This window comes from Rhipicephalus sanguineus, chromosome 6, assembly GCF_013339695.2.
Source record: "Rhipicephalus sanguineus isolate Rsan-2018 chromosome 6, BIME_Rsan_1.4, whole genome shotgun sequence".
NCBI lineage: Eukaryota > Metazoa > Arthropoda > Arachnida > Ixodida > Ixodidae > Rhipicephalus > Rhipicephalus sanguineus.
In genome coordinates this window covers 157,472,605-157,494,882 of record NC_051181.1, presented here as the reverse complement: position 1 = coordinate 157,494,882, position 22,278 = coordinate 157,472,605, and the positions used below count along the sequence as shown (strand labels likewise).

Below are 22,278 nucleotides of genomic sequence, written 5' to 3'. Positions count from 1 at the left end.
GTAGGGAAGGCTTTTTATTGCGATAGCAATTATGTGGACAGTCTCAGCTGTTTTTTTTTATTATCTTCTTTTCTGTGATATTAGCTCCATGTGACTACCACAGCAGCAGTGTGCACCAATCAATTCTTTGTTGCCTGCTCCGTTTACACCACGGTCAAGGAACCCCATTTCCTGTGGCAACAATGGCTCTCCACCGTAAGATGAAGTAAAGATTAGAGCTGTGCGAATAGCAAAATTTTGGGTGCGAAGCGAATTCGAATAATAAAGATTGAGTGTGAATCGAATCGAATAATTTCGAATAATTTTTGAATATTTCTCAAACATTTTTCGAATAATTCGAAGTGAAATTACAGAAAAAGTTGCAGAGAATCCTTAAGTATGTTCTTGTGCGATAGCAACATGAAAGTGTTTCTTTTCGCTAGGTTTATGAAGCGCTGGTGGGGTCATATTTCATAGTTGTCTTTCTTATCAAGAATGAGGCAATGTAGAGGCCGAATTGTATTTATGTACATGATTTGGTGCAACCAAAGTGCTGCCGACAACACTTTACACGCGATAGGCAGAGATGCAATTTCCTCAGCCTCTCCTCCTCTTTCAACTGCTGTGGAAGGCCAACTGATGTGGCGGACAAGGGTGTGCTCCCTTCAAGTCCGGAGTTCCAAATCTGCCTCGTAGACGTCGATATATAAGAACATCTGAAATTTCGGATGCTAAAAAGCTTTGGCGTCCGATTTTTCGGACTTCCTGCCCAAATTTCAGGTCCAAAACAGCATTAAATGAGCCCCCAACTCTGCCACATCTTTCATCTCCATATTGGAACCAGCGTTTTCTTGAGTTAATACATTTGCGACCGTAGCGGAGCTTGAAAAGCAGCTTTGCTGCAATACGGGGGTGTGATGAGGTGAAGCATATTGAAAATTTAGGGACCACTTCCAAACGGACGTTGACTGTCTCTTGGCTAAGTTCGACCGTAACGGACCTTGAAAGGCAGCTTTGCCGCAATACGGGGGTGTGAGGAGGTGAAGCATATTGAAAATCTAAAGACTACTTCCAATCAGACGTTGACTGTCTCTTGCCTAAGTTCGACCGTAACGGAGCTTGAAAGGCAGCTTTGCCGCAATACGGGGATGTGATGAGATGAAGCATATTGAAAATCTAGGGACCACTTCCAACCGGACTTTGTCCCTTGGCTAAGTTCGACCGTAACGGAGCTTGAAAGGCAGCTTTGCCGCAATACGAGAGTGTAATGAGGTGAAGCATATTGAAAATCTGAAGGGGTCACTTTCAATCGGACGTTGACTGCATTTGTTTTTGGGAAGTTCGAATAGTTCGAATAGTAAAATTTCAGTGCGAATCGAATCGAATAGCAAACACTATTCGAAAAATATTCGAAATTTCGAATATTCGCCCACCTCTAGTAAAGATGATATTGTAGTCACTGCAGGTAAAAACATGACAAAATGTAAGCATGTAATCTTACAAAAATGTAAGCACTGCAGCCCATGCAAGCTTCAAAACAACTCATTTCTTTCACGTTTGATTTAGTGAGTGAATGCAACTTCACCTTTACTGTTACTCTGACTAGAAAAATTTTTATTGAACCCTTAACTACATTTAGGTGGAGCAGCTGTTCAAACATGGATGAACATCATGTTGTCCCTCTGAAAGGAAATATTGGCATCCCCTTGGACAGTAGCACAAAGCTATGAAGAAAGCATTTACAGGTTTTTTTTCGAAAGAAATCTTCAAAATTGAATAATAATTTATCCTGGTTTAGGGATTGACTGACTGAATCCACGGACCAAAATGAATTTTTCTTTAGCTCTGATTCTTCCTTGTGGGCTTTTGCAGAACTGATTTGCCATATACAGGCCAACTTCCTTGCTTTTCATTTCATTTCATTTCATTTTTATTTCTTTAAAGACCTCCGAGAGGGTATTATTGAAGGGTGGGTTAGTATTTAATTGATAAGGTTGTCAAAATGATCAATGTCAAGCTACATTTGATATGCTATGCATAAAGCAGGATGGGCAGGTGATCGTGGTCACATCGTGGGCAAAACCGTTCCAGTCTTTCGCTACTTTGAGAAAAAAAAGAAGCAGAAAATGTTTTAATACAGGCACATGGGCAAAAAAGTTGTAGTGCATGACCAGTGCGGTGAGATATGTGCGCTGCAGGGATAATGTAAAGAGAGCGATTGAGTGGTGAGTGAAAAAAACTAATGAAATAATGAGAGCGAATTCTTCCTCGATGTCTGAGCAGTTGGGGAGCAGACCAAGGAAGTGCAGGGAGTGCTGCGGGAAGTGGAGGTGCGCTGGCATGAGGTGCAGAACATGGTGCAGTCACAGAGGGAGCACCTGGAAGGGCTGCATGCTTGCCGCGAGCTCCGGGCCGAAGGGGATGCACTCGAACGCCTGTTGGCCTCGCATCGCCGCTGGCTGGAAAACTCTCAGACCACGGCTCGACAGCGGCGTGAGTCGGATGATGTGCGAAGACTGCTGGAGCAGTGCAAGGTGAGCTTGATACCTTTGTCAGCGAAAATTAGTGCTGCGGTTTTAAATGCTTTTACTAACCCTATGTCAACTGTCTTAGAAAGCAAGTACAAAGTATAGTGCTCAAGAGTGTCTGGATATCACGCAAAACATTGCATTGTGCTTGAAATTTCATGTGAGGTTATACATTTCAACCTCATTATAGCAATGGTGCGTCTAGCATGAAAATATTTTTGTTAAGTCCAACATCCATTATGAGTACTATATCTATATAGATAATATGCCGATTAGAATCCTTGAGCTGCTCGGAAAAATGGATCGGCAGTTGCAGCATCTTTCTTTGATTGAGACAGAGGCTTTATTAGATGAAGGCAAAGAGGTTGGCTTTTCATTTGATTAATCAACTACATATTTGCAAATGCAATCAGACTACCACACATCCTCTGGTTGTAGCTGTACATACGTAGGTGATTGTTGCAATGAGGTATTGCTGTATATATGAATTAGAGCTGTGTATAAGACAGCAGTTTCATAGGCAAAGTGTCATATTATTTATGAAGTCAGTGTCAAATAGTGTTACTGAATAAATTAAAAAAAAATTCCCAGATGAGATTGAAGACTCTGGACAGCCAAGAGGACAAGGTGCAGAGGCTACAGGAGAAAGGGCAAGCCCTTCAGGCCAGGGTGCCCACGCTAAGCACTGAGCCAGTGTTTGGACAGATTGAAGCTCTCGCCAACCAGTGGGCAGACACGGGAACCAAGATCGGTGAGATTCTTTAATGGGGCCTTGTGGAGCCAAAGCACTTTAACCTTGCGTTGTTAATTATACATGCCTAATGGCAAATCTGTGAAAGTGTACAATGGAACATTGTTATATTAATTATGTATGTGTAGAAACTGTGCTTATGTTGCCAACTTTGGAAACAAGAGCTGTATTTGCAATTGCGTCCCATTATTTTCTGTTAAAAAGAAATAGAACAGCAGGGTAGGGCTGAACTATATCATTCAGCCGAGGCAAAACTGTTGCTGTGGTAAAAGCTGTTAGCTTTGTGCTGTTATGGGTCTATGGGGAGGGGCCTGCTCGGCTGAAATCTGAGGGCTGAGGATTTGTGTCTTATCTGATAATTTTTCCAAGGAATCTCAAAACCAATGGAGTTGTTGGAGTGTGTTTAAAATTTTCATCTCTTTTATTTCTGGCCGTTACTGGCCTTAAATATCAAACTACACAGCTAATTCCTACTGATTTGGATAATGTTTCATTGTAGCTCTTGGTTTTGTGGACTGTATGTTCAGTTTCAAAACAATTCTCTGTGCTAAATTGTGTTTTGAGTGCCTGTGCACACTGGTGAAGTTAATGCTCATTTTGCATGACTTGTTTGTGAGGATCTACTGTGACAACCATATAAATTGCCAGTCCTTCTGCGATTTCCACAGCTGATCTTGAAACACAGCTTAGCCGGTCCCTGGATCGGGCTCCACCTCCAAAGTTGCTAGAAGCAGTGGATGCACTGGAAGCCTGGATCCGGAGTGTCCAGCAGGCCCTGGAATCCGAAAAGTCCCATGTGAACACAATGGAGGTCATGGAAGATCAGCTACAGAAGTATAAGGTCAGCATTGAATGCACATTTTACATTGATGTGCAGGGATACAGGCTTTCATAATTCCTATACCTCGGTCATCTAGTTATCTTATCAAGGCATTTCTAACCACTCTCAAACAAGGACTTTGGCTGATTCAAACCTTTTGAGTAGTAACAGCTATGGCTGCTTTCGGCTGTCCATACACCTATCCATCCACCCTCTGTATGTGTGTGTTTTTGTGTTGCACGACCCCTATATTACATAGCTCAAAATGTAAGAATATGTTTGTGATAACTAGGTTGCTGCAGACACATGAGGATGGCAGAGGGTGGAGTGATGAAATTAAGAAATTTGCAGGCATAAAATAGAATCAGCTCACGCAAGACAGGGTGAATTGGAGACCATTGGGAGAGGCCTTCATCCTGCATTGGACATAAAATAGGTCAATGATAATGATGATTGCACATTTACCCGGACAAATAAATAAAACGTTGTTGATCATTGCAATAGGAGCGTTGCTTGCTTTGTTTGAACACTTAATTTTTATGGTGTGTGCAGTATGTACACAATATGTGAAGATTCTCATTATGAATGAAAGCATCAGAATTTGTAATTGCTTGATTAAGTGGCTGGTAAGTCAGTGCGACACGTTATTGAAACATTATTTTGTAGTTGCCTTTGCTAATTTATCATAAAGATAGATAGCTTGCCCTTGAGCTGTGGCTTGCTAGCTAGATCCCAGATTAAAGAGTGACTCTCGTAGCTGAAGTTCATCGTTCAGGAATTTGCCTAATTTTGACCCGAATAAAAGGTATTCCTGGGTGTGCATTTTTCCTCTCCTTTTCTCTTCCTGCAGGAAATGCAAGAAACTGTTGACGAAGAGGAGTCCAACTTGCAATACGTTACCAGCACTGGAAAGGAGATGTTGCGCAAGGAGCCCGATGCGCCCTGGGCTCGAGAGCTGCGAGACAAACTGCACAGTCTGGGCAACTGCTGGGACCGGGTTCGCTCTTTGCTCAAGGAGCGGCTCCAGTTTCTGCGAAAGCATATGTTGGTGCTCAAGAGATTCCAGGTAAATGCACGAAAGAGGAGTGTCTTGTAATAAATTGATTTCGTTCAGAATCTTGTTCAGGCAATAATGGTATGTTTAGTTGCATGTGGAGAACTTAGCTTGACTTACAGATGAAGATGAAGAGAAGTGTTTGATTGGTTGTGTCAGCATGCTGCTTTCTTTGTCTTTCAGGCAGAGTAAATTTGTATGCTTGCATATTGGGCTTCCAGTCATGTGTTTCACAGCACTGCATTCATCATAAAGACAATGATTGGCTTATTACTTGTTTTATTGTATGTCATATTAATTAATTAATTAATTAATTAATATTACTGCATGCACTTGGTTGCACTGTCCATTACATTATATGCAAACAAAAAATAGAACGAAAGCAATACATACAGAACAAAATACAATATGCCAAATGCAGATTAATTAATGTTCTTTAATTCATCCTGCGATGTGGTGCAGTGCTTGTAATTGTTAGTGTAATCTTTACTCCACATTGCATTGAACACAAGGTGATTGCCGTTACTTCCATAGCTATTTGTTTCAATTCTACTGCTCTTTAGCGTCGTGTGCATGCTGTAATTGGTTGTGCAATCCATTAATTTGTTTTGTTTTGTTTTTTCAGGAGGAAATGAAAAGTGTCCAGAAGTGGATCAGTGATGTGACTTCTTTCCTTGAGGATGAAGATGTTGCGTACGGTGACCTGGAAAAGCTTGAGGCACAGTTGGAGCAATCAAATGTCAGTTTCTATTTTTCAAGCCACATATACGTAAAGTTTTGTTAGTTTGTTTATTTTTTCTGTAAATTATTGTGACAGACTAATTCCTAGTGAATATTATTATCATAATAGCATGCATAGTAACATGATTTAACATGTTCTGTCGCAGTGTTAATTGAATCGGTCGAAGTTTCATCACAGAATACATTGGCCATTGTGGGCAGATCAGGAGTTAGGTGCTGATGTCATAGAGTCATACGTTAATGTGAATTCCAAGTTATCCATGCTGTCAAAGCTCAATTGTATTTTGTATGTATCGTAACTATTACCAACCTCTCACTCTATACCTTAACAAAAAAGATGGGCTGTTTCTAATTTGCTCGGTCCCTGGCTAAGATGTCATCCATGCATCACATTAGGATAACTAGTATTTTCCATTGGGGAATCTCAAACTTTTGTTAAACTGTGTCTTAAATAGGAGGCCTTTGGTGCTGCACTTAAAATGCTGGTTCTTACACGTTCATATTTTCTTTTCCCCAGGCCCTTGATGATGACGTCGGTACTATACAAAACAATGTTGACAATATTAACTTGGTTGCTGAGGGTCTGATACAAGATTCGGAAGAGGAGTTTGGGGATACCCTGCAGAGGCAGGTTGATGATCTCAACAGGCATTGGGATAAGGTCAGTTCATTGCACTTCTTCTTGGAGTATGCTGCATTATACTCAGTTACAAGTCAAGACCAGTGCAGCTTTTCACCGTCAAAGGACTTTCCTTTAGCCAGTGGTGTCGCTGCATCAACGTGATGTCACGGCCGACCACTTTGCGCCTACAGGCAGCGCTTGGACCCAAGCTTCTGTGAGTGCGTCCACGCTGTAAAGTAGTTCCTCTGGAAGCCTTCATTTTGAACGGAGATAAGATTTTAGTTCAATTTTTTTTTATTTCTTCATTAGAATACAACACGTGAAAGAGTTTAATGGCCAGCTGGAGTCGTGAATTGCAGTTTAACGTCGTGCGCTATGCACAACCATACTGGCGCTATTGGTGAGAAATAAACAAGCAGTTATTGCCACCTGTCGCAGTCACTGGTGTGACAACGGGCGTGTGAAGCAACATACACCACAGACGCTGGAGAGACTAAATGGCAGAACGCGCAACACTTCACGCTCAAGACAAAACACCGGCAGAGGATGATGTCGATCGCTTTGTATCACACAGGGTATTGAAGCGCCGATCAACGGGGCAAATATTGGTGGCTGCTTCCAGGCAGCGCCGAGCGCTTACGCGGCAGACGAAACGCCACAGTTATTGTCGTTATCGCACACTGCACACAACATACAAACAAGGCTTTTTGTGGAATTCAAATTCGGATACGAATGAACGGCACTAAAGTCAGCTTGCGAGAGCGCGATCTTACTGACGTCGCTGATGGATTGTCACGAACAGCGGAGGTGTCCATTTTGGTTTAGGTCCGTAAGCACAGAAGAACATGCTCTTTGATTCCTCTCGTGAGCACGGCGCGAATGCGGTCCGCTGCGACGTCTCGATGACACAGCGACACCATTGGCTGTAGGGGGTTCTTTTGACGGCGAAAAGCTGCACTGCTCTTGTCTTGTAACCGAGTATAGTGTGTGCTGTTTTGCTCTGTATGAATAATGCATGCAATCTGTTCTGTAGAAACCCTTCAGTGCTCCGATTAAACATGTTGGCATTTAGATTGAACTTGCTGGTGCGTGGCCTGTTTGCGCTGGCCTTTGGATTAAATACATTGGCGCAAGGATTAAATGTTTGGCACATTGTTTAAATAGTTAGGTGCTTGGATTATATTAGCTGGAATTTGGATTAAAGCGAGTGAGAAAAACCTGTAGTACTTCATAGCGCTGAATGAGTTGGCATAGGCTTCATTAATGATTATCAGTGTTTGACAAGTTACAAACAGCTATGATCGCATCGTTGTATCTCTCAAGTAGTATCTGACATTTTTGTCATTTAGCCCTGACATGCAGTGTAGTTTCTGACATAACCAGCATGTCTCGAAAGTTGACTAATGAAGTACAGGCACATGAAAAAAATAGAACGAACCAAATTTTCTTTTTTGTTTCTTGCAGGTGATGGAAATGGCTCGAAAGAAGAATGCTACCCTAAAGAGAGCTGTGGAGACAGGCCGGTGTGCCTCTGAAGGTATTGCCGACTTATGTGAGTGGTTACGGGAGCTGGACATGGAGATACCACGAGAGAAACCCATCAACACTGCTTCAGAATTGCAGGCCAGGATCAGAAAGTTACAGGTGTGTACTTCTACTTTTGATAATGCGCTAATCATTTAAGCCGCTTAAATTCATCCTGCTTATTTTTCTGATGATCAAAATGAATATCCATATTGTGGCAAACTGGTTTTGTTTGCACCCGCCGCAGTGGTCTAGTGGTTATGGTGCTCGACTGCTGACCCGGAGGTCGTGGGGTCGAATCACGGCCAAGGTGGCTGCATATCGATAGAGGCGAAGTGCTAGAGGCCTGTGTGCTTAGAGACCCATGTGCTTAGATTTCCGTGTACGTTAAAGAACACCAGGGGGCCGAACTTTCCTGAGCCCTCCTCCACGGCATCTTTCATAATCAAATCGAGGTTTTGGGACGTAAAACCCCAACAAGTATTATTATTGGTTTTGTTTCCATTCTACTTCATGAAGTGACACTGCAGATAGCAGTGGTGATCGCTTATTGGCCTGATTTAAGGAACAGCATTTTGCAACATTCTCAAGGGTTACTTACACTTTTTGTGTGACTAGCTACCTTGTAACTGTAGCTTGATCTATATCAAATAATGTCATCTGGCACATTTTATCGCTTATTCCATGTCACCACTGTCAGGTAAAGGCCCCACTTAGCAGTTTCATAATCACATTTGCCTTCTTTGACTGTGCTTCACAGGTCTACTCCAAGCGATTTGTTTGCAGTTTTACAGTCTTTCTCGATAACACAAGTGCTGTAAGCATTAATTCTGTGCTACAGTGACATTCATTCTTTTTGTACAGGCATGTAAGGACAAGCTGGACTCTAAGCTTTCCGAGTACAACAGGCTGAAAGAAGCTGGCACAAAGCTTGCTCAAGGGAACAAGACAAAGAGTGCTGAGGATGCACGACGTGATGTGGCTGCACTCACCAAGCTTTGGGGGGATGTGCAGGAAAAGATACCAAGTACCACCAGTCTCTGAAGCAATCAGGGACAAACTATGCTGAATTTCGAAGTGAGATATATTTCTTGTGTGATCATGTTCAGATCCACTAGTAGGCTTCCAGAACTAGTAGGCTCCCACTACCAAAGCAGACACATTGAGGTTAACCTTTAGGCAAGCTGAAGCTGATGGTGTTGAGCAACTTTGTAAAAAAATTGCGAAAGTGACCTACTCAGAATTAAATGGCAGGTGCCATCAAAGTAAAGAATAATATACAATAACCAAATGGTTAAAGGTGTATGTGGCTTTCAGAACAAACTTGGCTTGCTTCTTAAAGATATTCTAGGTAAAGTGCGAGGGTCTGTGAAACAGCTCATTTCAACTGAAACTCAGATTAAAACATTTAGGTTCACTTTTAGAGTAAGTGCAGTGCAAAAACCATTCACTTGATAACATCTGCTTGACACCGGAAGAGAGAATAGAAAGAAAAAAAAAGTAAGAGAGTCTGTTCGGATTTACATACGTTCCATGTTTTGTTTAAAACTCCTGCGGAGAGAAAGGGAACGCAGTTGCTTAGGTGAGCTAAGTTTAAGCATACGCGTAAAACAATTTTTTAAATGTCTTTTGTGTATTTGTTTCCGTTTGTTTAACTGTTAGCTTTGGTGGATAATGCTATCATTTTCTGATGTCCGTGCTCGTAAACATCTTCTAGATGCCATCATGTTAGAGAATGACTGGCTCGACAGATTGGAGAAGAAACTGAAAAGATCACCAGAGTCAGCTGCTGATGCTGAAGAGATTTCTGAGAACCTTGACGTAAGCATAAAAGTCTGCTTGCATTCTACTTATGTTACTTTCTTGTGAAATTCTAATTTTGTGACAAGATATTGAAAGAAAGCGAAAGAGAGTCCACCACAACAAAAAGTTACCACATATAAAATAACACCTGTTTTGTTCATCTTTATAAGTTGTTTTTAACTCTGCTGTAAGGCAGCCCTACTAAACAGACAAAAAAAAAAAGGGTTATGATAAGATATGCTGTCAGAATTTTTATGTTCAGTTTCATGTAAATGGGGTTATTTTATGTTCAGACATTCTTTTTTATTGGACAATATTTTTGGGAAGTTATTCCTAACTCCTGAAGGTGGCCAGTGCTAAACTTGCGAATGTAAAAAGTAAAAAGAAAAGAAGAGATTAGTAATCCTTACATTTGCTTGTCTTAATATCGATGACTGATTTTTATTGTCTGTAAATTATCTTCACTTCATGATATGTATATGCTTTGTCCAGCACCTTGGCACTTATTTAATTGTTGAGTGACTATATGTGCTTGATGGACCTTCAACATTGTCTTAAAATTACAGGATTTGGAGAACTTTCTGCGCAACCACCCAGATGATCGAATTCCCAAGATACAGCAGCTCTGTGAGGAGCTTGTGGAGAAAGAGGTGCTAGTCGGACTAGTCCAGCACGAAGCGGAGTCGGCTGTGAAGCGTTGGAGGACCTGACACGTCAGGGCAGCGAGCGGCAGCAAGTTCTCGAGAACAGCATCGTGCAGTACCAAAAGTGCGAGCGGCAGATCTTGAGCGTCCAGAGCTGGATGAATCACATGGACAATGCATTGCAGAACAGGCTGGACAATGACATCAGTGCTCAGGATGTGCCTGACGAGTTGGCTGTGAGTTCTGTAGCATTTTGCATGTGTGGAAGGCACTAATTGCAGATTGAAAACATATAAGAATGACAACAACGGTTGTCTATTTGCTTTGTCTAATGTTGACTTGGTATGTGTTGTCTCTCATCAATGCGACACCAGCTGCCGTACTTGCAGGCATATGTGATCTCAAATATAATGCCAAAGGAACATTTGATGCCGCATTCACTATAAGTGCATTGCATGCGATATTTGGAGGAGAGCTTGGAATGGTGGTTTGTCAGGCTAGCAATTCTGGAGGATGGAAGGAAAGTCCTTTATTGAAAAAGAGGGAGGCGCATGGCCTCTGTGGGGATAAGAACCGTTTTATTTTGCAGATGCAGTGCGTGATGACTGGAGGCCGAATTTTTAGGCATTAAAAAGCTCGTTTTAGGCACCAGAAATAGGCAGGCAGGACAGTGTTTTAGGCCTCAAATACTGTAAATAAAGGCACAATAAATTTTTACATAAAGGCAAATAATTACAAATGAAGACGTGCGTGACCTCTGTCTACGACAGGAAAACAAAAAACGTTATTGTATATGATGGCACACACGTTGCCAACAATTCAACATAGCCATGCAATTGTGCTTTGTCTCACATGGTTCGCAGAACACTGTCTCTTCCGTGTTCTGCATGATGAGTTAAGTTTCCACTGTTGAATCAACACACTCCTGGGTGTCCTTTTGGCATGACTGAAAAGGGCAGAGCAGGAGAAGATAGCCAAATCGCTAAAAGATCAGAAGGGAGAGATTCCTCCTATCGGCAGGGTCAAATCGCGTAGAGCCAATTTATCCCCTCTCAGTGAATACCTTAAAAAGTAAATTACAAACAAAACAAAAGCTGCTTTTTTTGCTCTTCACCCTCCTTTCCGCTGACGGTTCTCCGTGGTTTTGTATTCGCCAACCACTCATGCCATGTCAGCGCGGCGGCAAATGCTCGCTGGTGCATGCCATTTCACTACTGCTTGCAGTTGTTTCTGGGAGTTAGTTGAACTAGAGGACTAGGTTGAACCCCATAGAGTTCCGAACTGTCACTGTTGCATGGTAACATGAATAACGGTCTCAAACTGCACCCGGGAGCAAGGCTTGAGGCTAAATAGCATTCATATAAGTGCTGATTTTGAAAATAGGCATTTATAGGCATTTGTAAGCATTTAGGCACAAACGCTAAAATAGGCATTTAATAGGCACTATAAAAACGCTATAAAAGCCCTTCTTAACCTCTAATTCATTCTCATATATCAAAGTGTCATGATAGGAGCGCAAAGAACAAAATAGGCATTTGCCTAAAATCTGGTCTCTAGTGATCACATTCACTGTTTTCTGAGGGGTTGTCTTTGCTTTCTTAGCCGAGACTAGTTGATGGTTTCTCAGTATCTGATTAATGGCTGATTAATATCCAACTTAAAATATTTGACCCAAATCATTATTATCTGCTTTGAAATTGCCTTGAGCTCCATACTGACTATTCACATGCCTGGTAATATGAGTGTGCAAATACAGGAATAGGCACAAGCAGTCATAGAACATAGAACAAAATTCTTTGCTTCAGCAGCAAAGATAAAAGTGTGGCTATTTGTTAGAATAGTGAGAACAAGGCGAAGGCATGAGCCATTGGTGTAGGCCAGGGTTATAGTTGGGAGTTTTCAAACTGGACACATGCCCCTTCAGTCAGTCTTGGGCAGTAACTAGTTACTAGTAACGCGTGTCCGGTAACTAGTTACTTTTTTCAGTAACTTTTAACTGTAACTAGTTACTTTTAAGTTAGAGGAACTTGTAACTGTAACACTGTTACTTTTTTCGCAGTAACTGTAACGGAAAATACCGTTACAGTTACTTCTCTCTTTATGAAAAATTATCCAACAGCAACACTTTTTCGAACTTTCTTCTTTACCATATATCCTCTCCACCCTCAACTTTCCAGAATAGGGCTCCCTCGCAGTTTAGGAGAGGAGGTGACTAAGCGTATTATCTTCCCTGCAGAAGACCGAGGTTGGAGGTCTGTCATAAACGCAACATGTAAATCAATCGTGGTTCAACTGAACAGCCTGCTAAGTTCGCGTCCATTTTTTTTTTCAACATATATATCCTTTTCGTCACTTGAGCATCTAGCTATGTTCTTGGTGTACAGGTGGAGGAGCATTAGGATGCCATGTTTATAGTCTCCCTCGTCTGAGGCTCCGAACTAATCGTGTTGACAGGGTGGCTAGAAAACAGCAGAACGCAAAACGGCTAAGGCCAGAAATTCCGTGAACTAGCGAAGCAATATTTTAAAACTTCGTTGTAAATGGTTGTAAAATGTTTACTCCGACTTAATGCAACAACTATTAACAAAATGACAGACGCTTCACCCCCAATGCAGGTGGCATCCTAACAAAAAAAAAAAAAAAAAAAAAAGAGCCGAGGTCAACCAGTCCACTAGTCACACATGTCCTTGTAAATGTCCAGTGGGGGGGCCGCGGCTGTTTTGCAAGCCGCGGCGAATGAACCATGATTCCAGGAGTTGCTTTTCCCCCACCTTCGTTCACAAACCGGCGTCGTCGCATTGTTTAGGTCAAAGCTATGACCTGTCATCCAGCAGTGCTCAACAAGCTCGGTCTTAGAACGCGTTGCATGGGTTGCTTTAGCGACATTCCGCTTGAGTTCTTTAGGCCTCGTTGATCATTTCCTGCCCGTTTCGCCGATCTCCGCATTGCACTTTTAGATACCGCCATGATCATCCGCAGGTGTGCAGTCTTAGGATTTCGTGAACACACGTTGTCATGTTCCAAGGTATAATAACGGGACTTAAAAACGGTTTGTATGCCCAGCGGACCGGAAGCTCTCCGAACAGAGTTTGACACACCTTAAACATATGGAACAGACACAATGAACGTTGTAACCACTCGTGATGCACTCCCGCTGCTCTTCGCATGCGCTTCTGGGTATAGTTAATAAACGTCTTAGGATATACTGCCGTCGTTCCAGTACATCAACCACGTTTTCCACTTCAAGTAAGAGGCGTTCAAAGTGATTGCTGGTGTTGGGCCCCCTTTTATGTTTCCTTCGTCTAGGGTTTTACGACGTGCAACCCTTAATAAATAAATTCTATCATTTGATTTGTGATCTAATATTTATACAGTAACGGAAAAGTAACGACGTTACTTTTGCACAGTAACTGTAACTGTAACAAGTTACTTTCGGAAACTCTGTAACTGTAACTGTAACAGAGTTACTTTTTTGGCTTAGGTAACTGTAACTGTAACACTGTTACTTTTTACTGGTAACGTGCCCATGACTGCCTCAGTCTACCATAGAATACCAAGCACAAAGGTACACTCGACAAGCACCACTGCGGGTCAAGGACAAGCTGCCTCTTAACAAAACTCTTGGCTACGCCACTGTTGTAGGCCTTGATGCTTGATCACTTTCAAGCTCAAGGTAAACCTATTCACATTTAGTATAGTTTGATGATTATGTGCATTTTATATGTATATTGTACATAAACTATAAACTAGTACGTATTTCATATTCTCTAACAGTGATGAGAAATCATCAAACAAGAAATTTCACTTGAGTCAATGTTTCGACATGGGATCTTGTCCAAGGCCAAGTCCCCCTGTAATGTTGGCTCCATTGACAGTCCTTGTTTGATGATTTCACATTACTTCAGGCCTCAGTTTTCTCCTGAACTTCTGTATTGTTTGGATGTACTCTTACAGCAATTCAAGCAAGAATTCCTTGAGAAAGAGGAGCAGTTGAAAAGCCTAAGTGATCAGGTTGATGCATATCATGCACAAAATAGGGTTGAAGCTGCATTACGCCTAGATGAACAGCTGCAGCTCATGAAGGTAAGTGCCAGACTTTTGTTACTGTGGTAGTAGTCGATAGGCAATAGCTGTAATAATTTGACTGATAACTTAAATACGTGTTTGAAAAATGTATTTTTAAAGCTGAAAGGAATACTGCCCTATTGTCAGCAAAAAGACTTATAGCGAGAGAAAGAGTGTTCTTAAATCTGAAAATTTTAAACTTCTTGTCACCTAATTTATGTTTTCCTCTGTTGGAAATTGAATAGATGGAAACTGAAATTTTGATAACCTTGGTGCGGCAAGTGCCATCAGGGAAACCTGAATTCCAGGAGGTGTGAGCCATGTGGGGAAGACAGCTTTAGAAAATGCAAAGCTGTCAAGTGTTCCCACAATAGCTTTTGTTTGTGCTTGCTGTAAATTTAACTTTGGAAGACAGCTGCCTTGTGTTGACCTGTCGCCAGAAGGGTTTCAGTTTTAATTGATTCTAATGCGTATGCTGTCAATAGCTTTATTTTTGTGTTAACTACAAGAAAATGAGGGCAGTGGGGCTGGTGACTTCAATCATTTTTTGCTTAATTATTTGTCAGTGGGCCCGAATATTTGTGATGACAGAAAATAGTTACTGCTCATTTTGTCTATTTCTGCCATCTGTAGATGAAATTCGAGGACATATCGGCAAAGCTCAAGAGGTTTCAGTGCCCCGATGACTTTGAACCCAAGCTGGGACGAATTAGCAAGTTGCTAACAGAAGTGGAGCAAGGGATGAAGCAACTTGACCTCAACTCTGAGAGTCCCGACAAGATTCAAGACCAACTAGTGCAGTGCATGGTATTTCTGACTTCTTACTCCACTGAAAAAAGTTTTGTGCTACAGAACTTTAATTACTAGTCACTTTGCATTAAAAGAAGAATCAAGACAAGTAAGGGTCCTCTAATAAATAAAGTGGCAGTGCAGGTATTAGCTGAATTTTATTTTAGCTAGCTGGCCAAAGCAAAAGGAAAAACAAAAATTTTCACTTTAGAAAACCTGCCAAAGAGCATTGAAACTGTGGTTTCTATTTCTTCAAGCATTTGCTTTTTTGAATGGTTTAGGATAACATGTAGGTGAACCTGCACAAGTTTTTGAATGCAGTACTTGGTCAAGCACACATGATGTACCTTATCTTTATTTTGTTTTTGCTTTCATATGAAATTTTGTAGTCAGTTGCTCAACTGAAACAATTCATACAGCAGACATGGCAAAACACTGTAAGGAGTCAAAGTGTAGCATATACAAGAACAAGTGCACTCTTAGGCTCCTACAAATCTTACTCACATACAGCAAATTGTGGCTCTTTTTGCTTTCATAAATGATCACTACTGGTCTGCAGCATTTCTACAAGACCTTGAGTGAAGTGAAGAGTGAAGTGGAGCAAGTGATTCGCCAGGACGGCAGCTGGCTGAGAGTGGCGAAGCGGATAGGCCCTGCAACCTCAACCAGAAGTTGGACAGCATTAAGAGTCACTACAAACCAGCTAGGCGCAAAGGTGATGGCTCGTCTTCGCTGCTTCATTTCCTGTTTTTGCTAAGGCTGTGACCATTGGTGTCGGTGTAGGTAGTTGTAGTACTATGACATTGCCTGGGGCAAGGCTTTATTCGCAGCTTTACATTCTTTCTATTGTGACTGTAAATGAGAAATGGTAGTGTTTTGCAGAGGCACCACCATGCTTATGCTGTCAGTGGATACATGCTTTTGTTCTAATTATTGCCATCTTTGCTTGGAGATGTTTGCAACTCCCGTTGAATGTGTACTCATGTGCACATGTAACCACCCATGTACATCACTGGCTATGGCATTCTGCTGCTTAGCAAAAGGTCGTGGATTCAATTCCTGGCTGCAGGGACTTCATCATGTTGGGCAGAAGGAAAAAATACTAATCTACTTAAATTTAGGGGCATGCTAAACAGTCACTAGTAGCCAAGTGAATCCGTAGCTTTCTGTTATGAGGCCTTCAGCCATAATGTCTGCGTGCCAAACACTATCAGTCAGCGTATGTAAACGTAAAATCTGTAATATGAATGTTCATTTTAAAAGAGACCATCTATATGGGCATTATTTTTATTGTGTACGATTTTTTGTTCATATTGTCTGCCTCTGAATGTGATAAGTACTGTTCTGCAAACTGTGAACATTTCGTAGTTCTGGTGTTCAAAGAGTTGTCTCTGTAAAAGACTAGGTGCCTTAATTATTATGTAGACATACTGTTATATTGCATTGTAGCTTGAAGTGCTACCCTGCAATACTGTTGTTACTTTCACCTTTTATGAAGGTTGCTGGAAAAAAATGAGAACGGTCATAAGGATTAGTCTCAAGCTCTTAATGTGACCCATCATTATGGCATATCTGTGGCATATCATTTACTCTTACATTGCATGTGCATGGCTTATGCCTCATATGTATATTGCAGAATTTATTGCTTATTACTACTGGACATTTATTGTGAGCTTTGTGCTTTGCTTGCAGTCTTGTTGTTGGCATTGATTAAAACATAATTTAATGTGTTGAACCAGGTGACGGAGAGCAAGAGTGTTCTTGAGCAAGCTCTACTCCTAGCTCGGTGTCTCCAGAAAGAGATGATCGCCCTTCACAACTGGATGGCTGCAACTATGGAAGAAATCGAGAAGCCTCATGGTACTGAAGACGAGCTCAAGTTGCAGAGGTAAATTGAACATATGCAGTGTTTGTGCTAGTGGAATTTTTTACAGCTGCCATGCACCTATGGCTTGCAAGCAAGTAATAACAACCAATGACTACTTATTGTTTGCAATAATTTAGTCATAAACATTTAATCTCTAATGCTTTGCAGAAGGAACTGGAAGGAAAACAAAAGTTGGAGTTTGCCTTTTGTTGTTGAAGAAATTTCAGCAATCCTGACTCATGCTTTTTGGCACCAGTAGCCATAAATAAGAAACATTGGGGGAAGGTATACTTTAGCAACTTAGGTGTAAATTACTGCATATTCCCTTAGTTATCAAATATATTACACTTAGCTTCTTGAAAATAACTACTCATGTATTTTTTTTAAAATCTCTTATATAACAGATTGAATGGTTCATATTCGTCAGCATGATGGCCTGTTGCATGAGGAAATGCATGTCTCTGTCTTTATTTTTTTCTTCTGCTCATATTTGGTAAGCTACTTTCTTCACCGTAATGTGGTTTCCTCTATTTTCATTATGCCTAGCCAATTCCCCAAATTGAAGGGAGCATGTGGCCCATTGTGCAGGCAGGGGTAGACAGTGTTCCTATACATGTTACACCGATTGTTGCTACCACTTCAAGTCTAGCTCCTTTGCTTCTGCATGCCTCTTGATAAAAATGAAAGTTGGTGGTGGCACCCTGTAAGTGACAAGTGACTCTTGGTTTTGGTGTCACTAGTCAGACATTTGAACAATACATATGGCTGCATCCAGGCAGCCAAACAAGCCTGTCAAATGTTGCATCCTGGTCTTTCCACATTGCCGTTTCCACAGGGCAAGCTGCGCGAGTTGGAACAGAAGAAGCCTTCGATGATTGCCATTGTTGAGCTCAGTGAGGGATTGACAGCGCTTGCGCCTGGCCACAAGCTTCCCTCTCTGGCCAACACTGTACGCACCCTCAAGCAGCAGTGGGCAGCTATTGATGACAGCCTGCGCAAGAAGGTGCCTCTGGTGAGTGCTTTTCTTTGCAGATACAGCTATGTCTCAGCTACACTGTGACAAACTTTATCTTTGGCCTGTGCTTCCTAATTCTTCGTCCTCGTCCTGTGTGTGCTGCATCAACCAAAGATGAATGCATACCAACTAACTCAAGTTTGAATTCTTATACAGTGAGAAATATTTAAAGTGACATTGACAAGAAAACTATCTTGAGTCATGTTTGTAAGTTCAGCTTATCCTATACAAAAAAAAAGCCATTCTTATGATGAGAAGGATTCTTAGTAAGCTAGAACAGACACAGTGCTGAAAAATGAATCGTACTTCCACCTTGCGAAGTTTTTTTTTCCTTACGGTTCGTTGTGATTTCACGCTTTTTTATGGCGTGTGATGCCTTTTTTAGTTGGTAAATAAGTAAACACTTTGCTCTAAAGGAGCAAAAGGCAGAACTTAGCAACTCTTGAGAACTTTTGCACGGCTACAATGGCCCAAATATAAAAAAAATATACAGAGAAACATGCGTTGGAACACTGACATACCTGCACTGAGGTTCTGGCATGAAAAAAGAAAGAGTTAAAACTTGATCTTCATTTCATTTTCCAGCAATCAAGCTCTTTTTGTGAAATAATTAGAGTTCTGCCTAAAATTTCCTGCCTAAACATCCATGTCATATTCCTTCATGATCCTGCTTCTCTTTTCTCACAGGGAATATTACAGAAACTTGTAGGTTGAGTCTTTTGTTTTCTTATAAGGGCAATGTAGTCTTTCTTTTGAGTCAATTATGCTAGGTTGGAGTAAGTGCTGTCAACATTCATGGCATCAAAGTGACTGACACATCATGCACAGGCTTGAGTAAATCCTGCACAAGATTTGAAGTAATTGCATAGAATTATACGCTATGATAGATAAAACCAATAGAAACAGCTAGTCCATGTGTATGAATGCTTTAAACACCGACACAAGCACAGGCCTATTCCTTGTTTTTTCTCAGTCTTCTCAAGCTTGTATGTTCTTGCCACAAGCTTAGGATGTATTTTAAATAGTGCATTAAGCTTGTGCATCATGTGTCTTGGTTTTGAAAGGAAGCCATACATGCATATGGGAAAGTTTGCAAATGTTTTTTGTAAACCTATAATGTGATGCCTTGCGGTGCAATGACCGTATGTAAAATTATGGTTGGTGATGCTGCAAGTCTGGTCATGCTGCCTATTAGTGATGAAGTAAGCTACTCAGAGTTGTCAACAGTCTGACTCAAAAACCTTTTGGATATCCATTTTACGAGTCAGGTAATTGGATGTGTAATGTTCTTTTTCCCTTGTTAGTCTATGGCTTCAGTTTTTTTTTTTTTGCATGCACTATCAGGTAACATCATAATTGTTATAATAACCTCTTACTCCTTAAATTTCTAGAAGGCAGCTCTTGTGTCTTTTTTGCACTAGCAACTATGTTTTGCTGTGGGGTGTTGCAGATGTGTATAGTTGTATACTCTACAAAATTGGAGCTTTGAGATTCTGTGCGCTTGACTTTCTCCACACTTTACTTCACTTTATGAATGCATGGGATTGTTGGCTTATGTTCTCTATGCAACTGCTCTTCTAGGGTCCCAAGGATGTGGAGAAGATGTTCTCCCGCTTCTGCAACCACCTGACGGCCATCAAGACGTGGCTTGAAGGGGCTGAGCTTTACTTTGTTGCCAAGACAGAGTACAAGGAGTCGGCTGCTGGGCAAAGAAAGCTCAAGGTTGGGATTCCTGCTTTATTTATGCGCTTATTTTTTACAAACGTACATGCTATTGCTATTGCACCTGCCAGGTGCCTAAAGCATTGGAACTCTAAAATGGTCTGCTATTTGGATGTCACAATACATAATGTTATGTTAGTGTTGTTTGGTTCTTGCTGGTGATTGTCCTGGCAGAATTATCGTGTTCATCTTGTTATCACTGTTGTACAGGATGCTCTTACCTTACTGTAGTGAGAACTGTGTCAACATTTTCATCAATTCAACTGCATGTTTCATGCATCTAATGAGATTGTATATGCAGTGTGAATAGTGCAACATATCCTTTAACAGAGGTGGGCATCATTGGCAACCCTGTAATGCATAATGGTGTGTGTGTTCATGGCTGAAAATGCATGCTTTGAAATGCCACCTCATTTGGTGGCTAAACCTTTTGCTGAAAACTGTGCTTCTGTGACCAGAAAGTTTTGGTACCCACTGCTCCATTGCGCAGAACAGCAGCTGCTAAATTAATTAAGGGAGATAGAGAAAAAGGCAAAAGAAACACAGGTAGATTAACTCGTGGATATCTCCGTTTGGCTACACCGTTACTTGGGTATTTTGTGATTTCATATGCACCAATACCTTGCGGTATTTCCTACTTGCAGCAACTATTTGCGCATAGTCTACAGACTGATTTTGATGAGGCGACATTTAGTTCACGAGCGTTTCTGTAGATTTGGAAAGTTTTGTCCCATTTAAGCATTTCATATAACATTGGAACTGCTCAGTGTTTGCCAGTGTTTTCATTATGTAATTAGTTATTCTTGCATGCACTCACAGAGCTTGCAGATGGAGATGGCTGAACAGAACACAAGGGTGCAGATGCTCAAGGAGGAGGCGCTTGAGCTGTTGCGTCAGGGACCCAGATACAGCAAGACTGTTGAGTCCGAGCTGAGTGCCCTCAGCGAGAGATGGAACGCTGTGGTCGAGAAGCTCAAGGTTATTCTTCTTTCTCTCTCTACTCTCATTTGTTCCTTGTGCTCACCTGCACAGTGCCTGCACAGTGCTTATTTACAAAAAAAAAAAAAAAAAAAAATGTGGGGAAAGAAAACAGCTTATAGGCTTAGTATTCTACAATATGGGCCACTGCTAAGGGAAACACCTAACCAGTGATAAAGCCAGTGTAATTGGAATATATTCCCTTTATTGATAAGAAGGGGCTGATATAATCCACCGAAAGTACATTCATGCATAAAAGATCAGTCTGATGGCATTTGTGTCATATCTCGGCCATAATTCATGGTGAAATACCAACTGCATGTTCTCGTCAGCAGGACACTATGTACATAGATTTAAAATATAGAGTTTGGACTGTTGATAAAGGAAATATACAGGCAGCTAGCCTACATCTTTCACATTCTGCAGTTTGCTGGTGCCCATGGAAGTGCTGTCAAGGCATTATACAAGTGCCAATGCAATCTTTCTCATATTCTCTGTGGTGAAGCTTGATGCTGCAGTGAGGACTTCACTTATGATCTGCTAAAGTGTTGCTTTTTAGCAATGCATGTACAGCCGACTAAATATCTAACTATCATTCCCAGCGGCAATTTTTTTGTGTGTTAGCGCCATATAATTCAACGAAGTAGCTAAAAGTTGTTCTGTGGGCATGTGGTTTGTTGGCATGCACTTGCCGTCACCCTTTATGGAACTTAATTCAGTCATATGGCAAAGATGCAAAGAAAAAATTGCCACTTGTGAACGATAGTTAAAGATTTGGGTGACTGTACCTGTATGCACAGCGCTATGGCTATAATTTTTGTGGTTGTGGAAATATTATAACATTTTGAACCTTGAATTGAACAGTATTCCATTAAATTCAGTCTTTGAATCGAATAGTTCACGGCCATTTTAAAATGTACACTACACCCAAATAAACACAAATCTGGTGCAAAAGCGTGATCAATTTTATCCCTGCAGGCATATAGCATGGACGTAAAACATGACAGTTTACGTAGCACAGCAGGGAGTTATACGTCGCTTGGGCAGAACATGAAGAATTTGTTCCTGATGCTTCATTTGTGCTTTTAATGCTAGAATTATGAATACTAGGATGTGAGCATCAGTTACAGCAACTGTAGAAATGCTCATAAAAACCACTTATGCTGTCATCACATCAGCTAAGCCACTTAAATTGAACTTTTGTGTCCCAGATAAGAAGGCTAAGCTTTTATAAAATTTTTGGTTGTGGAATATTTTAAATCTTGGAATGTTTATGGCACCACTGGGTGGTGTCTTTAAACGAATGTGAGCCGCCGTGGTGCCAGTACACATGAATAATGTTGGTGGTGGAATCTTAACAATGTGCAACTTTCATT

General features: G+C 41.2%; 2 protein-coding genes across 5 annotated transcripts in view; both read left to right on the top strand.

Annotated features, from left to right (window-relative positions):
- Positions 1–15,338, top strand: part of LOC119396856 (dystrophin-like) — a 28,034-nt gene extending 12,696 nt beyond the window's left edge. Inside the window, exons 13-24 of the mRNA XM_037664200.2 lie at positions 2,263–2,513; positions 3,099–3,258; positions 3,927–4,099; positions 4,929–5,144; positions 5,758–5,871; positions 6,391–6,534; positions 7,960–8,139; positions 8,884–9,096; positions 9,737–9,840; positions 10,389–10,702; positions 14,421–14,549; positions 15,165–15,338. Of these exons, the coding sequence (XP_037520128.1) occupies positions 2,263–2,513; positions 3,099–3,258; positions 3,927–4,099; positions 4,929–5,144; positions 5,758–5,871; positions 6,391–6,534; positions 7,960–8,139; positions 8,884–9,063 (1,418 nt within the window). The 3' untranslated portion in view covers positions 9,064–9,096; positions 9,737–9,840; positions 10,389–10,702; positions 14,421–14,549; positions 15,165–15,338. The remainder of the gene's footprint in view (positions 1–2,262; positions 2,514–3,098; positions 3,259–3,926; positions 4,100–4,928; positions 5,145–5,757; positions 5,872–6,390; positions 6,535–7,959; positions 8,140–8,883; positions 9,097–9,736; positions 9,841–10,388; positions 10,703–14,420; positions 14,550–15,164) is intronic.
- Positions 15,339–18,018: 2,680 nt separating this feature from the next.
- LOC119396853 (dystrophin) overlaps positions 18,019–22,278 on the top strand; it is a 296,880-nt gene continuing 292,620 nt past the window's right edge. For all 4 annotated transcript variants that reach the window (XM_037664197.2, XM_049417260.1, XM_049417259.1 and 1 more), the window contains exons 1-3: positions 18,019–18,199; positions 19,784–19,924; positions 20,744–20,902. In XM_037664197.2, the coding sequence (XP_037520125.1) occupies positions 18,059–18,199; positions 19,784–19,924; positions 20,744–20,902 (441 nt within the window). In that variant the 5' untranslated portion in view covers positions 18,019–18,058. The remainder of the gene's footprint in view (positions 18,200–19,783; positions 19,925–20,743; positions 20,903–22,278) is intronic.